This window comes from Sphaeramia orbicularis, chromosome 17 (assembly GCF_902148855.1).
Source record: "Sphaeramia orbicularis chromosome 17, fSphaOr1.1, whole genome shotgun sequence".
Classification (NCBI taxonomy): Eukaryota; Metazoa; Chordata; class Actinopteri; order Kurtiformes; family Apogonidae; genus Sphaeramia; species Sphaeramia orbicularis.
In genome coordinates this window covers 42,271,588-42,290,593 of record NC_043973.1, presented here as the reverse complement: position 1 = coordinate 42,290,593, position 19,006 = coordinate 42,271,588, and the positions used below count along the sequence as shown (strand labels likewise).

General features: G+C 40.4%; 1 protein-coding gene across 3 annotated transcripts in view; it reads right to left on the bottom strand.

Moving 5' to 3' along the window:
• cdh24b (cadherin 24, type 2b) overlaps window positions 1–19,006 on the bottom strand; it is a 239,742-nt gene that overhangs the window by 92,935 nt on the left and 127,801 nt on the right. For all 3 annotated transcript variants that reach the window (XM_030160285.1, XM_030160286.1, XM_030160287.1), the window contains exon 5: window positions 12,569–12,736. In XM_030160285.1, the coding sequence (XP_030016145.1) occupies window positions 12,569–12,736 (168 nt within the window). The remainder of the gene's footprint in view (window positions 1–12,568; window positions 12,737–19,006) is intronic.

Below are 19,006 nucleotides of genomic sequence, written 5' to 3'. Positions count from 1 at the left end.
GAACACTCTGAAACATTAAGGATAACTGGCTCAGTGAAGTCAGAGCTGTTTTGATTGCAGAAATTATACACAAGTAAAATTACCGCTGATGGCAACAGATGTTGATAACACTCTCAATATGAATTACAAAATAAGAGAATACATTTGTCTTTATTACAGATAAACCTATTTCAAGCTCTATTTAGAATAGTTTTTTTTGCAAACTAGCCCTCACCTCTCCTCATGCAAAGTAGTGTACTGTGCATTCATGCACTGTAGAAAAGCATCCTGGTAAGAACTGAACCATAATTGCAAGTGTCGCAGTTACAACACAGCAAACCACAAGGGAGTCTTCATACAGTTCTGGAAAAACTATGACATTGCAGGTATAAAGCTTTGACAATGTAAGCAGAGAAAAACACCGTTTGAAGAAAAAAAATACAGTCATTTTTATTTTGGATGTTTGCGTGTTGGTTCAAGTTGGTAAAAAATGAATAGTTTGGAGCTGTGATCACAGATTGTTTACTGCTTCGAGCGACTATGAGGTTAATGTCAGGATGGACCTTCAGTTTTCTTCAAGCGCCTACCAATCCTTTTTTTTTTTTTTTTTCCTTACAATTTGCCCTTCTTCCTATTATTTATTTTCAAACCAAAATTGAAGTTTTTTTCATCTACATCTAGCCAGTCCTTCTCATGTAACCTTTTCCAATAACTAAAAGCCCCCGAATCACACGTCCCTACAGCGTCTTGTTGCTATCAGTGCTTGCATCCCCTGAAGTTTACTTTTCACCAGTCTGTAGACTCGCAGAATGATCATCTGTTTGCCCAATACATTGAGGTATATGTATGATTTATAAAAACACTGTAAACTTTTGGAGCAGCTCTCAGGTTGGCCTTGCCAGCCCTAATGTATAAGGGATGAGAGCATTGGGCTGAGGCGATTCATTTTGCACCCCTGGAGCAGAGTAGTTTACCCACTGCCGTTTTTCTGACAGAGACTGTGTGGTGGATGGAGCTACTTAGCATATCCTAGGAGAGATGACAAGCTGGCCCATTTCCAGCTGTGTTTTGAGTTTCCCAGGGAGAGCAGGGTCAAGAGTGTGGAAGGGGCAAGAGGGGACGGCAAAGACCTCAGGAGTATGTTCACTTGGCTGCTCAGGGATCCTCCGAGGGTTAGGTGGGGATTGTACATGTTCAGTAGAGTGGACATCAGTGTAGTTTCTCACTGGCAGGGGATAAAGGATTTTCGGAGGCTCTCAGAAAGTGTTCCCTGTCCGCGTACTTTTCCAAAGATCCATTCTGACGGGCTTAAATTTGAAGCTGGATTTGCACTTGTGTATACCATTGAAAGACGGAGGCCAGCTAAAAGAAAAGCAAACAAAAAAAAACCCCCACACACTGATGTGAGACAGCTAGCAATGGCCCACCACACCCCGTTGAAGATGTGCCGCTCACAGTCCAGCGACTCCATTCATCAAGCTAGACAGAGAGAAAGAGAGCGAGAGAGATGAAAGCAAGAACGGAGAAGTAAACAGAGGCTGAGAGGTGAAAGGTAACGTTGCAAGACAACAGCAGAAGGATTGAGTGCTTGAGGATGACGGCAGGTAAGGGTAGGTAAACACAAAACAGATAGAAGACAAAGAAGAAGTGATGAAGGGAAGGAAAGAAGAGAAAGGTTTAAGCGCTGGCAGGAAGGTTCCCATTAACATGGAAATCACTTCCTCCTCCCTAGCTCTCCATGGCTCACTGATGGCTCGGCAAAAAAGAGAATGGCTTTAGCTCCTATTATTCTGCGTGAGGGGGCACACTGCCAGGTCAGATGAAAAAGTAACGCGAAAAAATATAAAATTGTCAAGACAGTCTCTTTGCACCCTGTCTGCCTGCCTTTCCTTACGAGCAAAGGGCCCAGGCATTGCCAGAGAAAGTGTGATGGATTCATCTAATTTCTACAGAAGCCACAGCTTATACACATGGAAAAAGGAAAAGAAACAGGAGAGGAAATGGTCCCCCGTTTGGAGCATTTAATGAAGTTTTACATTTCCGTGTTTTTCCACCGCAATGACAGGGGGAAGTTGTGATAAAGACTGTGGAGAATTTAAGACCCACTTGAGATTCCCTAAGACTGGATTGCCTAGATGTAGGTCTATTGGAAACCTTGTGTTGTACAGGACGATTACTGTGCGATGAATCTCTCCTCACAGGCTCTTTTGGCTGCTCGGGACTGTGGAAGAAAAGCTCATCAGGGAGGAAGCGCTGCCTGCAGATTCATCACAGGAGCAGGCAATTTGATGGCTGGTGACAAACCTCATCTGTTTGTAAAAGCTCCATGTGCAGATGAAAAGAGGGATAGAGGAATAGGGGAGAGAACGCCAAGCAACAAGCCTGACTGACCCTCCCACTTCTACTCTTTTGCACCCGTTTCTTCGGCGCTTTTGCACCCGCTGGACAAATGAAATACATACACAATGCAGTTAGTGGGTTGTATTCATACCCACGCAGGCTACAAGCCTAAAGGAATCCAACCCAGCAGCAGCTCTTTACTGTGCCACCATTGACTCCAAGGCGAAGGCACCGCAATGGCAGGCCTAATTGTGCGTTGTGAGATGGGGAGCCATTTCAGAAAAGGCTTTTCATGCCTCAGCGCAATCTCACGCCCCTGAGCTGGCTGCATATACGGGTTTTTATTTATTTATTTTGCATATGCACTGTATGTTTGTTTGCATATATGCTGTGTATCCCCCACAGATCACTTGAAGCATAACACAGATTTAATAAAATAAATAAATCCCGACAGACAAACCCAAACTCGCCTCCTCTCATGTCAACACACATGCATGTACAGTATGTGTAAAATAAATCAATAAATAATGATCAGCATGGATTGGTTTGAGTCTTTTGAGCCTTTTTTTTTTTTTTGGTCTGTCTGGTTTTCTTTTTTTTTATACTTGTGTATACTTCATATTTTTTCTTTTGGTATTCTGTTTGCCCATTTGATACGTGTTTGCTTATGTGGATGTATTTGTGGGGATGCCACCTGGATATGGGGGGGCAAGTTCACAAATTTTGTAAGAAATGCCTTAATGATGTCAATGTTGTTATGGAAAAATGATAAATAAAGTTGTTCAAAAAATAAATAAATAAAAACAAACAAACAAATACATGCAAACTACAGACATCTGCATCATGGCCTCTGAACACAGCACTAAAAACCTGCTTCATTACATTTCCCAGCATCCCCTCTGCTCAGTATGAGATGAAGTGATTTTCAGCTAGCCTGATTATCACTGTCACCATAAACCCATTAGCTTTTTACTCCTCTTTCTTTCAGTTTCAGCACCCTACCCCCTCGCCACCCCCCCCCCCCACACACACACACCCTCTCCATCCTGTCGTCTCCCTCCTCCCTCCTTCACGCTTGGCGAACTTGGCCCCAGGACTCGCTTTCATGCATTCTAAAGAGTGCCGGCTTCACATCTTTATTGTGCCAGCCCAAACAATGGGAGACGTAAACGCGTGGGTGGCGATCATTGGACAGGACGACATGGACGTGGGCGGCTGTGTTGGACTGGATTGGCCTACATGCACGTCCCTTAACTCTGATGAGCCCATTACTTGTCCACCAATGCACATTAGTCATGCCATTTAACTAAATTCATTATCGATGCCCTATTGAGGAGGACGCACGCTATTTTCGATATGCATTAGATTTCATTGAATGTGATTGGACTGCTAAATAGGCTATAACTGAAAATGATGCAGACCGCTGCCAACACTGGCGACTGTTTTGTTTATGTAAGTGTTTCAGTATCACTCATGCAGCCTTCATGTTGTCTTCAAGATGCCATAGGTTTCTACAAAAATAAACTTTAGACAAGCAACGTAGAGCGTCCCCCTTCCGTTATATTAAAATAATTTTACACATTAAAATCGAACACTGCGTTATTCATAATTTAAGAATTGTATTAGAGAAATTTCCATGGATCATATTAACCCTAGGAGTGGAAATTATTGCATGGTTGTGAACAGAAATGATCATTAACAACTGCTACAGTAGTTAGTGGTAGGACTGTGAAAGTGGATGGTTTGACAAGTGGGATTTCTCAGTACAGACACTTTCTGCCACACTGACTAAAAATGATTGTGCACTGAGGGTGTTTTTAAAACAGGAACAGATGGGAGAGAGTGTGATCAGGGACACAAGGGTACCGGGTGTGTAAAGAGCACACACTGAGAGAGTGGGAGTTAGGAGTATGTGTGTGTTTGTGTGTGTAATATGGAGGACGGTTGTGTGTTTCAGGGCCTGACAGGAGATGACAAAGTCTATCACCTCTGTGTCTCTTCACCTCGGACTGTAGTCCAGGATGACAGCATGTGTTTGTCTGTGTGTGCGTGAGTGTATATGAGACCCAAATGTGGGCGGCAGGAAATGTAAAGGTAGACTACGCCAAAGCAGAAGAGGCTCGTGCCGTGGTAATAATAATAAAGGGTAAACCATTATGTCATGCTGTGTGTACTCCTTTAACTCCCACTCATTCCTCTTTGTTGTCTCTCCTCCTTGTTGCCTTTCAATGCCTTTGCAGTCTCATTTCCACTAAAGGACATAATACCCTGATTATCCCTACCGACTCCCTCTGTTTCATTCCCTCCCCCGCTCCCTTTCTTCTTCGTTTGTCTCCTTGTCTCCTACGTCTCTCAGCGGTTTCCTTGTGTTCCCTGAGCCTCTTCTCACCCACTCCCTCTATGCCTTTTCCTTTTGTCTCACTCCTCTGACAACTTTATCACACCTTTCTTAGCTGCTCCATCTTTCCCTCTTTTCTCTTTCAGCAAAAAAATACACTTTTCATGCCGGCACTAAACAGAGACACACACACACACACACACACACAGGAAGACATATATCCACTCGCACACACACTTTCCTCTCGTCTCCCATTCACACAGCACTCTCTCTTTTGCAGCTTCACTCTCCAGGGAAATGAATTAGTAATATTTATGATGAAGCCCTCTTTCTCGACTACTCCCTCTCTCTCCGTCTCATCTCCCTGGCGCATAAAATGACACTGATCTTATCGGCGCTACCTATGTAGTCATCTGTCAGCCCATCTATCTTTCCATCCATCAAACCGCTGGGAGAGTGATGGCTCCCTCAATGTTTTTATGTGGCACCGTTGGCAAGCCAAGGTTGTTTGGAAACCACATAAAACTGGCACCTGCGCCTCCGTCTGCGGACTTGTCACAGTGTGGAGTTGTAGCTTTTCAAACACTTCTCACCGGGCCGAGTGCTGAAAGTTTTCCACTGCACAAGTTATGAGTCTCTCGTCGCATCTGGGAGTGTCTGCGAGAACTATAACAAGCGCCGCTTTAGCCGTCACACGGTAATGAATTAGCATCTTGCCCTTTGACAGTCTGCGGATTCATTTAAGCAACACAGAAGGGGTAGAGTTGGTGTAGAGAGCTACCTTATAGGGCGAGATCACACATCAAATGTTGACATTTCACCACGAAGAAGGATATGAGGAGTGACATTTCACATTCTGATATTTCAGACATGGTTCAATGTGGTTCTGAATCCTTACTGAAAGGTTTTTAATTCAGGGGATTTCGATTCATTATTCTTATGCAAGATGTGAAAAACACTGAAAGCAGTATGTTTTTTAATTATTCTTGCTCTGCTGCTAAGTGCTGGATAAAAAAAAAGATTATTCTTCAAGTCTACGGCGCTACAAATCATACTTTCAAAGCAGTTATACACTTAATAGTTAATATTTGGCATAGTTTTATATGATTTTTTATTTCATAGTTCAAATTTTCAGCTTTTTTGTTGTTTTCCTTACTCAAACCGAGGGTCAAGAGGAGAGGTGCTCTATCCTGTATTAATTGTAAAGCCCCTAAAGGCAAAGATGTGAAATCTGAATTTTTGTGTGATAAACATTGGCTATGAAGATGTTGGACAGTACTTGAAAAATTTGTGAACAACCCAAGGACACTGCTGCAAGTATTTCAAAAGCTGCATTTTATTAGGGACGGTATTTGAAGATGAGTAAAACACTCCTGATGTACTCCTCACATACATATTTGACATCAATAATTCAATAGTCAATTACATAATTGCCCTAAACCTGAGGAAACATTGTTACTAGAGGACAACATTAGGAATCTTCTCATGCAACAAGAAGAACTGGGTCATGTTTATTTTTACACGTTCAGATATGAAAGGTATGTGTTTGCACCTTTTTTCTTCCTTGTTTTCCTCTGTTTATCATTACCTCAGGTGTCAGAGTGAAAATTGCTGAAACTACAAGGCAATGTGTGTACTTAATTTTGCTACTGCAGGAAGAAAGGAAGAAGTAATGGGAATATGAGGTAAAAGGTGGATACTGTTGTTGACTTGCAATTTTCTGTGGGAGATAATCATCTGTAGCGCAACGAGAGTTAAAGAAAATAGAAAGAGCTCTATGTCACTTTTTACCAGGTGATGTGTTCTGCATGCATTTTAGCATCCCAGACAAAACTCTGAAATAACCTACTTTTCTGGGTGGTTAGGGTAAAAAAAACAGGTAAATTAAGTGGTCATCTTATTTTTAGGTACGCTTCCTGCCGATGCTACAGCCTCTATTTCAATTTATCCCACAGAGAATTCAGCTGTGGGGTAGACATGCACATAAATTATTCAGCTACAGTAAACATGGAACAACATGTCGGAATAAACGATACACGAAAACACGCGTATGAGATTTCATACAAGCCCAACACCACCACTATGGCCATACTACAAAGCTATATAATCCCTTGGAAGTCCCGTTTCCTTAATTTCCCTATGGATTACAAACAGAGTACAGTTGCCAACTTCTGAACTCTTCTTCTTTGCCTATCCTGGAGTTTGTAACAGGAAGTTGATCATTTGAAATGAGTAAACATCCTTGTGTGCTCTGAGACAATTAGCCAACCGTGCATTCCTCAACGCACAACCATAATTAAGGGCTTAATCAAGCAATGAGTTGATGTGGTATGAGACGATAATAGAAACTCCCCTTTAGCACAGTTTTTACATCCGTCAGCCTTGTTGTGGAGCGGCGGGAAGCTAAAAAGTGTGTGGGTTTTCATGCAAATGCAGCATAACTTACAAAGTTACAATGATATTTCCAGGGACAGGACTTCAAATAATCTTTGCTGTTTAAGAATTTTTCCGAATCTCTAAATATGAATACCTTGTTGTCCGCGTACTTGTCAGATTACGTTGTTCAAGAAGAGCTTTTAGGATTCGCAAGTTTATTTGATATGGCGGAAGATAAAATTAAATCTATTCTCACATCACATCATTTCAAGCCCAAACTGAGAGGAACGCAGAGATAAAACATCAAAAAACATGTTGCTGTCCAAATACATTTGGAGCACGGTGTATGCCATTTGATAATGAGACCCAAAGGAAAGTGTGGTTAGAGCAATGTGTTTGCCAGTGAGGCATCTGAAAATATCCCACATTTCCCACTTATCATTTAACCAAAAAACAACTACAATCTGTATAGCAGCCTAGTTTTTTCTCTTCTATACTGGCTCCTTTGGGCATAAGAAATCCCCCGACAGTGTTCCACAATGTACACACTTAGTTCCTGGAATTAAATTTTGGATAAAGCCAAAAATTCTAGGGCAGTGTGAAAAGAAAAGTCCACAAAGCCGGTCCAGTTTTTTTTTCCCCCCTCCTTGTTAAGGCTATAATGTACAGCTGATACCTGGTTCGTACGCTCCAATGTAATCCTCTCCCTCTGGTAAATGCCACAAGGAATAAGCAGCGTTGACCTTGGAAGACGCGGGGGCCGGATTTGGGGGTGTCTTTTTAAAAGCCTCGGTGTGTAATTGAGTAGAGCGGCGGGGTGGACGGCTTTGATGGTGTTCGCACAAGCACAAGGGAGTACGAGTGTGTGATGAGACACAGACAGACACCCACAGGAAAAAGTAAAAGGATAAGGATCCACTCAGACGTGCACGAAACGAAAATGAAAACACACCGACTGCTAAAACACACACACACATACACAAAATGCCAGGTGTTCTAACAACATCTGGGGGTTCACACGTGGCAAAAATGAGAAATGTATACCAGGGAGTCTTCTGAAGGGCTGTGAGAAGAAACAGCCACAAGGTCTGGTTGACTAAAAGAGTTTTCAAAGCTACAGTCGACACCGCGAGGCTCCTCATCACCCAGACAGATCAGAATGAGTCCGTTTTCCTACAAGAAGCCCTGCAGGTCCCGCAGCCCGTTCCAAAACACCAGCTTTGATGGGGTCTCAACACAACCAGCAAAATTCCCACCCCAGGACATCATTAGTTCAATTTTGGCATTAATGTCAGTGTTTTGCTCCAGTGCCAATCCAGCTCTAGATAACTTCGTTCTTGTATCCACCTGCACCCTGCTTCTCAGATGCTAATTCTTGATTTAATATTATTGCAAATGTAATGAGATAATTTTACTACGCCAAATTGCTTTAATACAATTATAGGAGCAATTTTTACTTCTCCATAAAAAAAATGATATAGTTCTTGTTATCTCAATCTCAGTAACGCTTTGATGAAAAAATAAGCTATCTCTCCTATCAGCCCATCTAAAAAACCCAAATGGAGTGTAATTGCACAAAGGCTATATCTCAACTTCAGTTCTCTTCACTTTAATTGGAATAAGGTCAGCAATTATGTTGGAAGCGACGGAGCCTACTTAGATGAGGAATGGCAGAAAAGATGACATTAAGTAGAGGATGACAAGAACACTAGCTATCAAGGCGGCCTGGTTCCCCTGATCATTGGCAGGGCCACTAACAGGCTTGGCCTTTTGAAGGTAATAAGGGACACAACTTGTGATTCTGGAGGTGAGTAAACAGGAATTGATTCATATCTCCTGTTCAGACAGCATCAGACACATTCAGTATATTCTGTGCAACAACAGCAGGGAAAGTAAACAGAAAAGCAAGAGAAGTGCCTTATGGGAAGGATACTAACCAGCACATTCGCATTCATAGTATCCAGCTAAGGCAGTGAGATCTAATAGTCTAACTTGATTACGAGAGGGACTAATTTTGTGTAAGTGTTCTAACTGTAGACTAATTCAATTTGTCAACAATAAAAGTCACAAAGCTGCACACTGGGTAGGCACTTTACATTTATCCCTAAATAACTTCACAGTCACAAACACAGTCAAATTATATTAAAAGAATATCTATGTTTGGTCTAAATCACAGCGGTATTTTGTAGTAATTTCTTTTCTATTGACAGTACACTTGCAGTTGAAAATCCATCACTGGAAAGATTTGATTCATCTCTCTCCCTTCCTGCAGATGAAACACACATTCACGATTTTATCACCTCCAGACCGAGGTTATTATCGTTAATGAAAACTAATGAAATGACGAAAACTGGAATTGTAAAAACATTTTCGTTAACTGAAATAAATAAAAACTATAATTAAAAGAAAAAAACGATAACTAACTGAAACTGTATTGTGTACTTACAAAACTGACTAAAACATATAAAAATTATGGATAAAATTCCCTTAGTTTTTGTCTTTGTCAACGTCAGACTGATATGAAATCAATTTATTTCCCTCAACCAATTTTAGCTGCTTGCACCATATGATATTTAACGGTCTGTCAGTTGTGGTCACTTGTGGTTTAGAGTCGTCTTCTGGTCCCCACTCTACCTGGAAACATAGAGACTAAAGTTGGGAGAAAACAGCGAAGTCCTGTCTGGGATTTATTTGAATACGATGGAGAAGAAGAGAAAAGATATACTCAGTGCCAATGAAAATGCAACACTTGAAGATTCTTATATTTTTTTTAAATCGATGAGGATTCTTATTCCATAAGCTCTTTGGAATTAATCATAGGCCATTTCTATACAGTAAAAATAAAAAATCACATCCAAATTTGTTGACAAAAAATAAGGATAAAGAAAGAAACTCAAGGACCCCCAAAACCAAAAGTCACAAAGCGGTCCCGGAGGTGCTGCAGCTCAATGTAGCGATCCTGCTGTGGCGTGGTCACACGTGCTCGTCCAGGGCGAGGTCTGTCTGCAGTTGAGCCAGTTTCTTCATGCCTCTGTTGCATCCTGACTATGGTGGACACATTGCATCCAAAACGGCGCGCAACCTGCCGAGCAGAGATTCCGGCCTCCAGGAGCCCCATAGCATGGCATCTTTGGTCACGTGTCAGTCTAGGCATCGCTGAGTTATTGCAAATGATTTTCATGCTTTTCAGCTTGCCTTTATATATAGAACATGACCACTCCTTAACTGACCACAGTTGCTTAAGTTGAGCAGTTCATTGCTGAGCAATGAGAAAAACAAGTCTTATGAATGCAGACAAGTTCATTCAAGCGTGACAATAGCTCAACCCGTCTCAGGTTGTTAAGAAATTGTCTGGGATTATCTTATACAGGTGAAGCTTAAACATATTGATGCAGCTCAGGAACAATAAAACACATTCAAGTGTTGCGTTTTCATTGGCACTGAGTATATGAAAAAACTAAAACTAAACTAAAGCAAAGCATTTAGAAAATAACAAAAACTAACAAAAACTAGCAAACCTGCTCTAAAAATAAATTAAAAGTAACTGAATTAGAGAAAAAAAGTCAAAACTAAATAAAACTAAACTATAATGAAAAATCTAAAACTATTAGAACCTTGCTCCAGACTTGACTTTTGCAATAGCCTTCCCTATGGTTTACCCTCAAAACTCCTTAATAAACTCCAGCTCATTCAAAACTCTGCCGCCTGTCTCCTCACCCACACCTGATCACGTGAACACATCACCCCCGTCCTCCAACATCTCCACTGGCTCCCTGTCAAACATAGAATAACATTCAAGATCCTCCTCCTCACCCACAAAGCCCTCCAACACCAATCCCCCCCACACACACACACACATTCATTGACCTACTTCAGCCCCATGCCCCCTCTCACCCCCTCTAATCCTCCTCTGCTCACCTCCTAGCTCCTCCATCAAAAACCAAGCACCAAACCTGGGGGGGACAGAGCTTTTTCTATTGCTGCCCCAACTCTCTGGAACTCTCTCCCACCTACCATCCAACACTGCTCCGACCTCAGCACCTTCAAATCCCTTTAAAAAACTCACTTATTTAAGATTACTTTTAATGTTTGACTGTTTCATATTTATATACCTGCCTTCTGTACCAGCTTTAACTCTTTTTAATGTGCTTAGTTTCTGCTTTTTCATCTGCTGTATGTAAAGTGTCCTTGAGTTCCATGAAAAGCACTATACCACAGGTGTCAAACATGCGGCCCGGGGGCTAAATCCGGCCCGCCAAAGGGTCCAATCCGGCCCACGGGATGGATTTGTGAAATGCAAAAATTACACTAAAGGTATTAACAATCAATGGTGTCAAAATTATTTTAATTCAGGTTCCACATACAGACACATACAGTCTAATTAGATTTCAAGTGGGTCAGAACCAGTAAAATATTATCATTATAACCTATAAATAATGACAACCCCAAATTCTTTCTTTGTTTTTTTGGTGTAAAAAAGTAAAATTACATGAAAATGTTTATGTTACCAAACTATACTTTTACAAAAAACGTGAATAACCTGAACAAAAATGAACAAACGAAAATGTCTTAAGAAAAGTAAATGCAATTTGACCAATATTCTGCCTGTTACTAAATGTTTTGTGCGATTTTAATGTACGTGTAAATGATAAACTGATAAACCGAGACAGAATATTGTTAAAATTGCACTTGTTTTTCTGAAGACAATTCAAGCTGTTGATGTTATTCAGATTTTTAAGGAAACTTTGTAGATCTAAACCTAATCATAATATAATTTTACTTTTTTCACTGTTATTATTTTGCTTGTCTGGCCCACTGGAGATCAAATTGGGTTGAATGCGGCCCCTGAACTGAGTTTGACACCCCTGCACTATACAAATAAAAAGTATTATTATTATTATTATTATTATTATGATTGTGATTATGATGATTGTTATTATTATTATTATTGTTATTATTATTATTATTATTATTATTATTAATAAAACCCATGACTGCATTTTTGACGAGGCTCTGTGCAGGAGGCTCTTCTACCTGAGTGCCGCAGTGAAATTCCTGACAGGACTTGGAGGTCAAAAAGGTCCAAAAAGTCTTCTGCCCAAAACAAACACTGTTTATGCAGCCTGCTGTTTTTTTTTCCCATAGTGTGTGCCCTATAATAAGGTACTGCAGAGTTATTATGAGCACAACAAAATTAACGTAATTTCAGTTACTTAACTGTGACTGACATCTTACTTGCTGCAGTGTTGAGTATAATGAGGTGAAGCCTCAACAATCTGGCTCTCCATGCTGGTGAAATGAACACTAATAATGCATTTTCAGAACCAAGTTGGAGTGCTGCATGGTGAATACATGTACTATTTGTATGCGTTGTTTGGGATAATGTGGGAGGTGTTGCATAGAATCAATTACGATATAGTATATGTACACATAGGAAGCACAGTCTGTCCAACATAGTGTAATTTTCTTCTATTATGTTGCCTGGCAGTCATTCATTCTCGGCATGTGGATGTCATAAGCTGCTGAGTTACTCACTCTGGGTGAAGCGTGGAGGGCTGTCGTTGACATCAGTGAGCCTCACAGTGACAGTTGTTGTCCCCGATAATCCTCCCAAGTGACCCCCCATATCCTTAGCCTGAAGCACCACTAGGTACTGGTCCTGGGTCTCTCTGTCCATGTCGGGCACAGCTGTCCGCAGAATACCTGGTGAACACACACAAAAAGTGGCATCAGGGTGGTCGAGTTGAATATAAAGCAGGAAAAAGTCAGCGTTTCCCCCCGTGGTGAAATGGTACCAAATGACCATAATATATCTGTGTGGGACTAAAAGGGTTTTTTGATCAATATTTATGACTCAGTGATTACCAGCTACTGAACCCTCTGGCTTCTAAAATACACTTTCTGGCTTGGGCTCTGGTGTGGAACAAAAAGCTGCCTGCACACTGGGATCTCATCCAGCTCTTCTCACACATTAAACAAAAGAGTATCTTGTAAAGATATAAGACATTTTTAGAAGCCGCTGCTCACCAAACTTTCTCGTTAACTCATCAGCAGTGCATCGGACAGCCATGTATTTGTAATAAAACTGCAGACCTTTTTTTTTCTCTCTTCCTGAGGAGGTTCTTTGTACTTTTCAGAATCTGAGTTCAAATGAATACATCTAGATACTTTATTAAGATTTATAACTGCAGATGTACGTGGCTGTAATGAGCTGGGTAAAACATGCCCCTTTTCTAAAGACTTCATCAAGACCGCAGTTATTAATGTTGGTGAGTCAATAATAAAAGGTCATAGGTCTCTGCTTCCCATTATGCCATTAGGCCTGGAGTTATTAATGTTAATACGTTGTAATTTACTTGAGTTTTGTCCAGATACTTGAGCTCTTTTAAGAGGTCAAACAGTCCATTGGGACAGCTTTGATGTGATTTAAAGAACTACAAGCACAGCCAAATTTAGAAGCCCTAAAATTGTTAATACCTAACATATAGATATGAAAACCATATACAGTTGCAGAAAAGAATATTGTAAACACTTTTTGTTTTATCATAAATTCTATTATTAGACCACCCTTGTTTTCTTCAATTTCTTGTTCATTTTAATGCCTGGTACAACTAAAGGTACATTTATTTGGGCAAATACAATAATAACAGCAAAAATAGCTCATAAGAGTTTCATTTAACAGCTGATATCTAGCTATTTTCTATGTTTTCTTGATAATAACCAAAATCAAACCAAAAAAATGGCATTGTGCTGCCAAAAACAGTGCGTTTAGGCATTCCATGTTTTCTTTTCTGTCTGTTTTAGTCACATGATACACACAGGAGTTAGTACTTGATTGCATAACCATTGTTTTTGATGACTTTTGATGGTCTAATAATTTTTTCCGCAACTGTATGTTGGACATCATGTAAAAATAGTCTCTGTTATGTAGTTTTTACACCTGAGTGCCCTGACAGGTGTAGTTCAGTATAAAAAAAAATAATAATAAACACAAATTCTGGCCATATTTTTTAATTAGAAGTCCTTTTGAGTGAAACATTTCTGAAGGAAAACGTAAAAAAATATCTATAAATTAACATTTTTAACCCAATAGCGCATTATCTGTCCATCATCCTCACTAAGAAATCTGTGTTTGTCCTTATGCATTTCATTAAATGAGTACCCAGCTATTTATAGTCATTGTTGGAAATGATTGTGTTACAACACTACATTAAACTGACAAATTTAATTACTTTTCAGTCGAGCTGCAGTTATAATTAAAATACGGTATATGGCAGGTATGATTATTAAAATATTAAAAACGTTGCATTTTTAAAAACTTTAATTAGACGTTATAACATCAGTGAATACAATCAAATACACATCATTCATTAATGCTGCCAAAGGGCCCAATTTGTTAAATGACTAGATTCTAGATTTAATACTTTATGTACACTTGCTGATCATATTCATAGTCACACAATGGCCTTTTAGAACCAGAACATTGACCTGTCACAGAGGTTTTATGGTATATTGGTGCAGCTTTTATTTAAGTAAAGGATTGAAGTACTTTTCCCGCCGGTGCTGTCACTGATGACAGCAGCTCTGTGAACATTATCAAAAGGTGAGTGAAAACCCTGACACTTCAGTTTGTATAATTTACATGCTTTCAGTCTAATTGACAGATGAAGTTCTTTTATGACCCGCTCTTCCTTTTCAAAACCTACTGGACAAAGTCACCACATGCTGTCATCGTGCTGGAGATGTAACTCCTTTTCCTGACAATTTGACAGCTTTTCTGACATTTTGGAGACATGGAGTTGTCATTTGATGGCAATAATATATTACTCAGTGTCCTGTTAAAGCCACAAAGTAACACACAACTACTGTATACACATAGATATAGTAAGAAGCTCATATGGAAATGATAAATCACCACACTCAGAAAGTCAGACACGCTGACAGAGTGGAAAATGTCGCTCTGTGTCTCACACTCTTTAACAACACCACCAAAACGCATCACTTACACATTTCCAACGTCGTCCTACTCCTCTGTGTAAATGACCTCATTCTGCTACATATGATTGGAGTTGCACATCAAATGTTGCCTTCTCTCACCCAACATCAGCCAAAACACAAGCCTGGATGAGTTGGCAGCTCAAGGTGAATTGCATTGAATCCAGGCTGTTTTGAATACTAACGAACAAGCCCAGGTTTCTGAGCAGAATTCGTGAGCAAAATAAGACGAAGAAATGAGCAAATGTTCTCGAGTCTGAATGTATGTTTCGAATAAGACCTTTGGTGATGAAGTGAAAGAGAAATGCAGTGATTAGAAACAAGAGACGGAGGGAAGAGAGAAGAAAAGAGAGGGGGGAATGCATGTTTAGAATACTAACCCTTTAAAGTGTCATAGCTGATGTGCACCGTGTGGAATTAGGCTTATATTCCCCCCCCCAATTAGCATTTCAAAAACCACTGCAGCAGTCTTCGCTAGTTGCAGAGATCCTCACCCGTCAAAGCAATCAATTACCCAACATTGACATTCAACAAGCAAAACTGAAGTATCGGCTACCTTTGACCCACGTAGGCACAACAAACAGTCATACACAGACACGTACTCCCACATACTGAGTTAAAAAAAAAAAATTGACAGCTGGGCTTTAACAGCCTCATTGTGAGTTAAGTGTTTATATGTGCCCTGTCAATCTAACAGCATCAGACAGCTAGAACTCAATGTCTGAGTCAACTGAGTCATGATTTCCCTCCGAGGTGCAATCCTAAAAAAAGTAATCATAATAAATTAAAACAAAGACTAAAGCTACCAGCCTTCAGTTCAGCCTTCAACGATTTGCCCTTGGGTGACGTGCGTGACACTGAGGCATATTGAGAACATGCACGTCAGACAGGTCCTTTGAGCCCCCTGTAATCTGTCCTGCGTAATAGTTCACAAACCTTTACTGACATCTCTCTTTGAACACACGTCTTTTTTGTTTTTGCTTCATCCAGAAATAATAACATTAGGCTTCTGCTGCTGTGTTTTGCACGATGCACACAGGCCCTGGCAGCATGAATACATTTCTGCCAAACTCGTACTGAAATGAACCAGGGAGGGGGGGGCTGTGTATGACAGTGAATGTGTACATGTGTGCATGGCTATGTATTCATACTTTATAGAGAAATAAATCTCTTTCCACTGTGAATTGTGAGGATCTGGCCTGTTTATGGAATTCAATATAAATCATTAAATTTCAGTTGGTTTAAGGTCAGATACAAAGACTGCATATAATTAGTGAACAGAGTAATTGTGATGGCACCCATTAGTCTCTAAACTCCCATTTTGAAGCCAGTAGGTTGTGATTAGGCTGATACCTCCCAAAAGTGACCATATTTGGACAAATATTTGGACAAAAGTGCAGAACTACAGGTACAGGGGGTCAGAAGTGACCTTACTGACCTGGTAGAAGAGCAAACTTCATAAAACCCTGTATAATAAAGCAATTCTACCAAACTTATTAAAAACAACTACAGTCAAGCTGTCTCTCAGGAATAAACATGTTTTATGAAATGATATGAAACTCCAAAACTCAGATGCAGGAGGCGATGGAGCCGTCATATCAACCTGTCAATCCAAACCCAGCAAGGCAGACATCTACGCTTCTATTTGACCTGCAATCTGATTAACAGTGAAAAAAAATAAAGATGGACCAGAATAATGATGGAACAGATCTGTCTTTAGAGGGTTCAGATAAAATGGATGAGACCAGAATGACTCTTGGGGGGAAAAAAATAAATTTAAAAAACTTGACTGAAAATTGAATTGAATTTTTAGAGAGAAGTTCAGTGTAAGTCTGTGGAATCCAATTGAAACCGGTCCTGGCTGCTGATTGCGGTATTACAACTTTAAAGAGGTCATATTTAGCTAAACCCACTTTTATTAGTCTTTGGTTCATTTATTTGTGTATTTGAGGACCCTAATAGTTCATAAAATTTGAATTTGAACCCTCAAGGTGCTGCAAAACTATTTTTATATTCATTTCGGCAAAAATCAAGTGGATTTCTACAACCTGTTTTAATTCCTTCTTGATTTGTTATGTCTACAACTAGTTACATCACGACATAACATTTCTCAGAATACGCCATAATTGTTTGTCAGCGGCAGCAGTTGTAGTAAAAACTGAATATATGTCCAAACTTTGAACTGATTACCTAAATTGTTCAATTGTTGGTTGAATGGGACAGAGCAGTACAGTCAACAACCTGGAGGGGGCGGGGCCTGAAGTGGCTCGTGCATTTAAAGGGCCTGTCTTGGTGTCATTACTCAGAAATACGGTTGAAGATGGACCTGTGGAGTTGAATTAATGAAGAATTCAGACCCAAGCTTAGCATTTACAGTTTATGTAGACCACAGGGAAATGTTTTAAAATGCATAATTCCATTTTCAAAAAGCTAAAATATCACTCCTTTCAGGTACTTCAGCCACATCACCTGTTAGAAGTTCAGAATAAAACAGATGACATCAAAATGACTGCTGGAAAAAAAAAACCTGACTTAGTATTTTTAGTATTTTCTGGTGCCAACCTGAGCTCTGAAACTGTGGCTTCATTTTGGAGCTGAGGCCCTTGCCCTTTGGTGAAGCATGTTGTGGCTTAAGTCTCCATGAACTGAGTGTGAGTCAATGCAATGTTCTCTTTGTATTGTTGTGTTTGCAGTATTTATGCTGTGATCCAGGCCGTTTTTTGAGCCCATGAGTCACGACTTCAAACCACGACTCACAACTTTGCAACATTCCAGGCAGGTCATGCCAAACTGTTTGAGTGCAAGGAATTGTAGTAGCTAGATATAAACAAACCAGCATGGCGGACCTTACGTTATGCTCATTTACACTCATTTCTATCGCCAAAGGTGTTTGCTCTTTGCTTATTTGAGGGAAACAGAGGAGTAAAAATGATGCATAAGGCAAGAGAAGCTGTTATACCTTTTATGTTATGTTATTTGTATGTTTGGATACATATTTGGTATTAATTTCTTCTTGCACTCAATGGACTGAAAACTAGCTAATGCTAGAGTAGCTGCTGATTACGCAGAACATTTTCAGATAAATAATGTCAGAGCAATACCTTGTTTTAATAAACAATTTGCATAAACACAGTATCCACGGGGGCTGCCATTGCTATGCGACGTCAGAACTCGGAATTGGGTGTACATCGATCTAGTACGAGTTCATGGGTGAGAAGTCACAGGTTTGACTTACGTTCCAGTGCCTTTTCACCAGCTGAAGGTTGGAGAAACACGAGTTACGGGTTGCCTGGAACGCAGCATAGCTGTCTATATTTGGGAGGGCATTTTGGCATTGTGGGGACACTGTGGTTCACCCTCAGAACATTCTAGGGGTAAGACTTTAATTGAATAGTACAGAATCTTTATTTTGTCAGTAGTAGTTTGTCATACATGTAAACATGCACCACACACTGAAATTTGTCTTCTGCCTTTAGCCCATCACTAGATCATGAATCACACACTGCATGCTAGGAGCAGTGGGCTCACCATGTCAGGTGCCCGGGGAGCAAATGGGGGGGGGGTTAAGTGCCTTGCTCAAGGGCACAACAGCCAACAACTCTTCGCCAGTCCAGGGAATCGAACTGGCAACCCTTCGGTTACAAGCCGACTCTCCACCTGACTCTCCAGCCATCTAGTTAGGTTAAAGTTCGAGTAAAGAGCCAGGGAGTGTATGCACAAAGATAGAGAGACACGACTGTGTGTGTTGGAGAGTTGGGTAGTTAAGAGGGTACATGAGGGAAAAGGGGAAGAGGAGAAGATGGATGACTAAGTGTGACAAGAGAACGGGGGATGCACGAAGGGGCAAAGTGTTAGTTTGATCGTGAGAGTGTGGGAGGGGAGGGGGAAGACACAGAGGCGTGTTTTGTCTTCTGTGCCTGCAGTCCTATACATTCTGGGATATGAGCACAAGCTGTGTTTGAATGTTTGTGCACACCT